General features: G+C 54.9%; 1 protein-coding gene and 1 pseudogene across 1 annotated transcript; one reads left to right on the top strand and one right to left on the bottom strand.

The window, feature by feature from the left end:
- The first annotated feature begins 144 nt into the window (after nucleotides 1-144).
- Nucleotides 145-3,033, top strand: LOC104915501 (annotated as a pseudogene).
- Nucleotides 3,034-5,095: 2,062 nt separating this feature from the next.
- Nucleotides 5,096-7,278, bottom strand: LOC104915502 (nucleotide exchange factor SIL1-like; the record flags this gene model as incomplete). Its single annotated transcript, XM_010726406.3, has 2 exons — nucleotides 5,096-5,540; nucleotides 7,102-7,278. Coding segments are annotated over 2 exons (528 nt in total), but the record flags the coding sequence as incomplete, so codon positions are not given.
- Nucleotides 7,279-8,371: the final 1,093 nt, after the last annotated feature.

Genomic DNA, 8,371 nt, shown 5'->3' with positions numbered 1-8,371 from the left:
GATGGGATGGGATGGGATGGGATGGGATGGGATGGGATGGGATGGATGTTTGGTGCCACGCAGCTCTGCTGCATGATGCGCTGCTCTCTGGGAGGCTGAAGGCATTGTGCTGTCAGAGGAGTGGATGTGTCATAACACAGTAATGTGGACTCCAGGGTTTTACTGCCATTATTCAGCTTCTTTAGAATTTACATACCCTCCTGCCATAAATTAGTTATGTGAGCAGGCATCTGCCATCTAATCTGCCGCTTTATTTGCTCTCCTTCAATCTGCCCATGGGGCTGAGTGATGCTGGGGCTGTGTTCAGCTCTGTCAGGTTACAGGGGAAGGCCTTGAGTCTGCAAGGGAATTCCATCAGCGCCGACGTCCTCCCCAACCTGAGGCAGCAAATATTTTGTGAAGGCAGAGCTGCAGCCCAGGCAGCTGGTACTGCACCCCGAGCAATCTGAGAACTCCTTTAGAGCAGCACCTCCTTGCTTTCAGTGCAATGGATGGGATTCCTCCCGCTGTGAAGAGCCATGGAAGTAGTGGCAGGCAGTGCAGTGGTGGCAGTGCGATGGCTGGGGCAGGGGAGGGCAATGCTTTGCTGTGTGGCACAGCTCAGATTGCCACCACGGTACGCGGCGTGCAGTCCTCCAAGTCCTGCTCACACAGTTTGCTGCTGGGCACTTTTTGCTTGGATTTTCCCCAAGATCTTCCTAGGTGTATACATGCTGCAATTTAGATGCAGAGAGGCAGCTGAGCTCTCATCCTGCTGAGGATCGTTGGTATTTATGAGCAGCAGGTCCTGGTCCTGTGTGTGTGGATGGGATGAACCAGCCATGCACAAAGCCCACGGTGCAGTCAGCCCCGCTTTGCCCGCACACACCTCAGCCCTCACCTCCTGCAGTGTGGCTCTTCATCAGCCACACACTACAGCTTCCAAAACCACGTCGTCTTGTTCTCATTTTTGAGCTCCTGTCAGCAGGAACCACCTCGCACAGGGCTCCAGGCCTGGCTGAAGATAACACTGCGTTCCTCCCTTTGTAACATAACTTTATATTCTCGGGTGATTTAAATGTTTATTATCAGTAATTAAGATACTACCGTGATTTTAATTTCATTAGAGAATAAGCTGCTTTTAAAGCTTAGTCACAAAAGCAAACAGCGGAACACGAATCCCTTTGGCTGCCGTGAGCATGGAGCAGGGTGCAGGCGTGGAGCTCTTTGCTCCGCGCTGTCAGCAGGGGAACATCGCCGTCAGGTGGGGTGCAGATTTTGAGGAAAACCACACGGAGGAAAAACATGCGGTTGTAGTGTGGTTCCAGCACAGAGCCCTGCAGCACCGCTACGGAGCTGCTCGGGCACTTTCCCCTCGAGTAACTGCGCCGTTCCTCCGGCAGGTGGACAGTGCCATGTCCCTCATCCAGGCGGCCAAGAACCTGATGAACGCCGTGGTGCAGACGGTGAAGGCGTCCTACGTGGCGTCCACCAAGTACCAGAAGTCGCAGGGCATGGCCTCGCTCAACCTCCCCGCCGTGTCCTGGAAGATGAAGGCTCCGGAGAAGAAGCCCCTGGTCAAGAGGGAGAAGCAGGACGAGACCCAGACCAAAATCAAGCGGGCGTCCCAGAAGAAGCACGTCAGCCCGGTGCAGGCGCTCAGCGAGTTCAAGGCGATGGAGAGCATTTAGAGGGCTCTGTGTCGGTTGGTTGTTCCTTTAGGCCACTACTGCTACTTCCAGAACTCTACTTTTAATATTCTAAGGATTCTCAGAAGTTTACTACTCCTCAAAATGTATTTACTTAATATAATTTTGATAACTTTGTTTAGATCGTGTGGGGAAATACTCAAATTACAAATCCTATCAGTATAGCTCCAGCCTGCGAGAGTGTGTTAATTTAGATTGCTTTTAGATTCCAGGGGTGTATTTCTAGCTGGAAATTATTTTGTATAATCTCACTTTAAATGAAATATTCTATAACCAAAGAGGTTTCACAATAACACTAACAGTTAATGCTGATAGCCGAATCGTTCTGCTTGGAGACTGCTGTTTTGCCTTGTGATCAGGAGGGAAAAATTAGGTCTTTTCACCCCAAAAAGAAGTTTTAAAAACAGATTATTGTATGTATGTGTATTCCTGCTGGGAGTGGAGAGCCAGTGAGCTCCGTGTGCTGAAAGGAGCATGAGAACACAGCTGGGCAGGGCTCCCTGTGCCGTGCTTCCCATCCCTGTGCTCCCGTGGCTGCTGGGGCACGGCTGCTGGCTTCTGTGTGACATCAGAGTGCTAATGCCTGCTTACAGACCGCTGATGTTGTTGCTGCAGGACACAATAAAGTCGCTTTTCCCACCCGTGCGTGGTGCTGTGCGTGGTGTCGGTAGCACTTCCTCCCCACATGCACACAGTCAGCACTGTGCCCATTTCCCAGCACAGCCGTGTGCACCCAGCAGCTCTCGTTGGCTGCGCTGCGACCAGGTGATGTACCTACAGGCATCATTTCACTCTTATTTACATGCTACGACTGTCAGTGTGTTTCACTCCTACCAACAAGGTCCCGCATTCCCCAGAAGGCTGTGAGCAGTTCGGGGGCCGGGTTTGGTGCGCTGTGTGTGCAGTGCTGTGACTGGAGTGGAGAGCCGCTCACTGGCAGCTGTTATGCTCTAATTCCATTTACCTTGATCACAATTTACTCTATCAAGCTTACTGCTGTCGGGTTACCCAACCGCTGATCAGGATTAGGAGTTACTGCAGTAACGTTGCCCGTTTTGCTCCCAAGTGCTGCAGCCTCCAAGGACAGGTGACAGTGCACTGCTGTGTCACTGCTGTCCGCAGCTCTGCTGCCCCACAAACACCCGAGGGTTAACACTGTGTGTCTGTCCCATGCCTGGTTACTGTCTGCTTTCACACAGCGTGACTTTTCTTTTCCCTGGTATTAATGTAATTGCCTGAAAGGTTCTATTCCTCGTGCTGTTCAGTGGCTGTCATCAAACACACCACTCCTCCAGAACCCCATGTATTAACATTACGAAAATAAATCACAACAAATGGACATTCAGATGCATCCAGGTTTTGTGTAAATGCAAATTCATGTTGTGCTGTGACTTTTGGGAGCACCCCTGGCCTTCAGGAGCCACCGGGGTGTCCAGGCAGGCTGCATTCAGCACAGGAGCAGCACCGTAACTATATTAGAGCCAATTGAAAAGAATTACAGTAATTACTGCTTGATGTAATTAAGCTCTGGGGAAGGACTTGTGCAGTTTGTCTCATCTGCAGTGCTGGAGGGAAGGCTCTTCCTCTGGCAGCAGCGTGTGAGCACAGCTCACAGCAGTGCTAAGAAGTGCACATGGGATGTTCCGGCAGCGCTGCCCTGCTCAGGGACACCACACAGCTGTTTGTTCTCTCTGTGGATGGAGCAGTGCAGCAGGAGCTCCCATGCACCCAAAGGAGCAGCTCCTCCCTCACAGGGCCCCCAGTGCTCAGCATACACAGCTGTGATGCAGCGCTGCGCTGCCCGCTGTGCTGCTCCGGGGCTCCCATTTGTTGGTGCTCACAGATACTGATGGGATAAGTGGCTGCCCAGTCACGGGGTGGTGGGAAAAGCCGTGAGCCTGGGCTGGGGCTCAGCCTCCAGCCTGAGCCTGCAGGCAGAGTCCTTGGGTCCAGGGCTGGGTTCTGGCTGCTGGGCACAGGGACTGTCCGCATTATCTCAGCAGCATCTTCCCTGAGCATCAGAGTGCTTTTTGGTAAGCAATTCCAGGAACGTTTTCCATTATTTTTTTTGCTTTTAGGACGTTCTTCCTCCCCTGCGCTGCTCTGGCAGTAGGATGGAAATGCTCTCAGCTGTACTTCTCCATGAGCCGCTCACCCCATGGCTCTGGGTGGTGCACATCTGTACAGCCATGCATCTGGGCCCCAGGTGGGGTGTCTGTGGGACACAACAGACCAGGGGGGAAAGCAAAAAGGCAAAGCCCGGCAGAACCGCATTCCCTGCAATGAGCCCCCGCTGAGGGCAGGGACACCACTGGTGACTGCTGTGGGGTTCCATGGGCACAGCTGTCCCTACTGCCGCCCTGAGGTGGCCCCGACTCTATGGCACGGGGAGGGCACTGCTGCATACACTGTAGTCTCTAGGACCATGAGGGCTGTAGAGCCAGGATGCTTGAGTCCAATTTAGCACTGCATGGGGCCCAGCACTGCCCCAGTACTGAGATCTGCCCCCCAGCAGCGACTGCCATCGGATGGTATTTACTTTTAACCCTACAGCAATCCCAGCCTGAAGCAGGCAGCTGGGAACAAAAACAAAAATAATTTTGAAGCCCAGGAAGGCAGCCAAATCAAAACCCGAAGAGAGTATGTAAAAAAACAAAACACCAAATCAATACTTGCAATTAGTGCTGCTTCCACAGTGATGATGGCCAACCGACCACAGCCACAGCCAGACATACCTCAGCTCCAGTGGGTGAGGGCTGGCACAGCCCAGCTGCAGGCAGCTCTGCAGTGAGCTCATGGGCAATGCCACAGGGCTGCATACAAAACCAGCAGCCTTCCCTTATTGGTTTTAATTTGTTTTTCTGCAATGCTGTTGGTAACATCAGCACCTCCAGCCCTGGGTCACACTGTTGCCCTGCAGCAGGAATGGCACTGACTGGAATACCTGCAGCTGCCAGAGAGCAATGCTGGGATGGAGCACAGAAACAAGAAGTGGTCACAGCCTGCTCCAGAAAGCAGCTCCGCACTGCAACATGCCTGCAGCAGGACAGCACACGAGCAGGATTTGGGAGTTTGCATCTTCCTTACCTGAGGCCTTGGGCCCTACACACCACTCTCTGCAGCCCACCTCCAAGGGCAAGAGGAACGCAGGCAGGCAGCAAAAGGTTCTGCACAGGGTAGGGCATACTTCACTACCCCACTCTCTCCTGTGATGGAAGGAATGGACCCAGGGCTGCAGAGGGCATCTGCTCAGGTCCTTGTCTGGAGGACAGCAGCAGTGTGAGCTGGAACCGCCCCGTCCCTCCAGGGCACAGACCTTTATTTTCCAGAGATGCTCAATGCTAAGGACGTGTACCCCTGCACTTCCATCCCATAACAAACTGCTGGCACATTCCCACTGGGGGGACTTCCTTAGCTCAGCCATTTATTCAAAGTGCACTTACACAGCACAGGTGACCACCGCACATCACACCGTTATCCTGACCCATCCCAGCTCCGGCCTCAGCCCAGCTCCTGCAGGATGCTGTTCACAGAGCCCAGCAGCTCCTGGAAGTACCCATCCCCATCGCCGTCCCTGCGCTCGGCAGCTGCCAGCTCCTCGTACTCACTGCGCAGCAGCCCCAGCGTGGCACTGAGGGCCGTGTCCCCGCGGAAGCGCTCCCTGCAGAACTCCATCAGCACAGCCACCGCCTTCAGTACCTTCTCACGTGCGTCGTGCTCTGGCAAAGCCAGCAGCCCTGGCACTGCCACACACCAGTCCTGTTCCAGCACTGCCGGCACCAGCTGCACCCGCCGGTACTGCTGCACCTTCTCCTCTGCTTGGTCGCTGTGCTGAGAGTCCTCCAGCAGCATCTGTGGGAGAGCAGGGGGCAGGTGATGACCTGTAGCAGGGAGCTGCTGCCCACAGGTGACAACACTGCATGGTGCACAATGCAGCTCCTGCCGTGCAAGGGGACGCGCGATGCATGCTGCTGCACATGCAGCTCAGCGCCAGGGATCTCAGCATCCCATGGCACAGGGAGGTGAAGGAGGATTCAGGCTTCTGTGGGGCCAAGGAGCAGAAACTCAGAGCCAGAGGAGCAGGGGGAGAGGCGTGAGAGGCACGGGACAGTCCTGACCCCGGGGCCAGTCGGCTCCCCAAGGATGTCTGTGGTGCCTCCCCAAGCCTTCCTTCTGCTACCCCCAAGGCAGCTGCTCCATCACAGCACTCTGCGCCACTGAACTGCTGGGCATAGAGACAAGGAGGAATGATACCACCACAACCCTAGTTCCCAGGAGTGGAGTGGTACTGCTGAATGCCCATTTGTACTTTGGCTTTCAGGATTCGGGGTGAAAAAAGAGAAGACAAATGTCATTCAGATGCTGCTTTGTACTTCAGTGCAGAGCTGGCACTCACAGGGGCTGGTGTTACTGTATGATTTTAGAAGCACACTTCCACCCAGGCAACCCCAAACCTGCTGGCCACCATCTAGCCCAGTCCTACTCCCCCCCAGGTTCCAGCATGTTCCTGCTTCCCCTGCAGGCTCTGGAAGGGGGTGTGCCTGGAGGGCTGCAAGCAGGAACAGCCACGTGTGGGCACAAACCTGAGGCTCTGCAGGGCCTGTGGACCTCCTCCAGCCAGAGGAAAGCTGGGGTGGTGTGAGGTACACACAGGTAGGCAGGAGGAGCCAGGCCCACGGACCCTTCCACTGTGTGCAAAGGGACAGGGCAGCACAGTGTTACAATCAGGAAGGTCAATGCAGTAGAAGGGCAATACAGGAGTGCAGTAGCAAAGGGACTAGTGTGAACGAATAGTGTTACAAAGGAAAGGTGCTCACCCATTTCTGAAAATCCAGGTTCACAAGGAAAACTCCACAAAGGAGGGATCTCCAACCAGAGATCCTTCCCCAGTGGCAATCAGCCCTTAAATGAGGTGTGAGAGGTGCAGCCAGGCTCCCTTCCAGTCGCACAGCTGAATTGCCTTCACCTGTGCTCCCAGGGCCCACCGGGTCCTTTCCCCAGGTGCTCAATCAGTGGTTCAGGCTGGGACTCAGCATTTCCCATACAGGGTGTCAGAGCCCACACCTGCTGGGATCTCAGACCCATCAAAATAATGTGCACCTTCACAAAATCCCGTGGAAAACAACTGTTTCAGAACACAGCCGTACCTCTGCGGTGCCTGGGCATTAAAGCAGTGATAATCTGCAGGGCAAATTGGCTATAAACAGAGTGAAAGTGGATTTAATTCCCGTTCTCTGGAGTAAGAGAGACACAAACTAAATAACAAATGGGGGCAAGGAAAGGCAGCGTTTAAACTGACAGCAGTAATCCACGGTATGTGAAAATAAAGCTGCAGGAGCTGCAGCTCCAGCAGAGGAGCTGGGAGGGACTCTTCCCCTAGAGATGCCCCGTCCCACTGCTCCACACCCCTCACCTTCTCCACGAAGAGGTCATAGAGCAACGTCACAGCACGGACACACAGGGCTGAGGTCCCCGGCTGTCTGAAGAGCCCACGCAGCACCTGGAGGCCTCCCAGCTTGAGGAACTGCTGCTGGGCATAGGGGAAGTGCCTCAGCAGCGAGGAGAGAGCGAAGAGTGCCTGCGGGAGAGCGGTGTGTCATCTGGGGAGCAGGGCTGTAATGCTGCAGCACAGAGGGGTGTGGGCAGCCCCCGCAGCTCCCATGCAGCCCATTGGGTTGCCCAGCAGAGCATCCCAAACCTCTCCAACCCCACCCACCCCAACCCTTGGGTGATGCCCACCTGAACTCCATCCCCAAGCATCACTGCAGGAGTTGGTGACCCACAGAGACCCATAGCCAGCACCTGCACTGTCCCAGAGCATCAATCCATGCAGTTCCCTCTCTCTGCTCTCAGCACAGAGCCTGGCCATGGGCAGAGATGCCCAAAGAGGACAAAGCAGGGCTGAAGGTGATCTGGACACCAGGGAGCATCATCTCTCTTGCTTCATGAAGGCAGAGGACCAGTCCAGGAGCAGTGTCACACACAGTGTGAGTGTGGCAGCAGCACACATATGCTCACTTCTAACAGACGTCCGTAAGAGACGGGTTGGCGTGGCAGGGGGCAAGCAGGGATCAACAGACCCATTCTGATGACTGCTCCCAAGCACAGTGCTGGGCTGACACCACCCTCAGGCAGAACTGTGGGGCCGTGGGGGCCTCTCATGGATCCAGCAGCACCGGCGCCCCGCACCACGGCGAGCCTCGTGCCCTGCACTGCGGACAGATCCAAGCTGACAGCCATTGCTTCCCCGACCCCATTTGTTACTATTTTACATCCCTGGAGTTGCCTCCGGTAAATCAGTGATGTTTCTGTCTCCTTTTTTCCATAGGCCAAAGGACCAAGGAATGAAGAAATGCACTTCTGGCCTCACGGCTGCACAGCGCTGTGAGCACCGGTGCGGAAACCTGCAGTCTGGGCACAACCCATCATGGGCACCTGGCCTGGGGAGCTGGGGGCAGTGTGGGCACATGAACTGGCTGCAGAAATTTAGAGTTTTGTCCTCCTGGAAAAGGGCCTCAGCTTTGCCCTTGGAAGCTCCACAATGCCACCCAGAAACACAGATGGCACTGAGCTCATCCTTCTCCACTCTCCTCCAGCTGCTGCCAGCGGGACGCGTTTGTGTTTGCTGGAAGGAATGGGTCCATACCCACCAAGGGTTCGGAAGGTGCTGGTGAGGTCTCTGC

This window comes from Meleagris gallopavo (genome assembly GCF_000146605.3).
Source record: "Meleagris gallopavo isolate NT-WF06-2002-E0010 breed Aviagen turkey brand Nicholas breeding stock chromosome 15 unlocalized genomic scaffold, Turkey_5.1 Chr15_random_7180001850315, whole genome shotgun sequence".
Classification (NCBI taxonomy): Eukaryota; Metazoa; Chordata; class Aves; order Galliformes; family Phasianidae; genus Meleagris; species Meleagris gallopavo.
The sequence above is the reverse complement of the archived record's forward strand: the minus strand, read 5'-3'. Positions and strand labels throughout refer to the sequence as shown.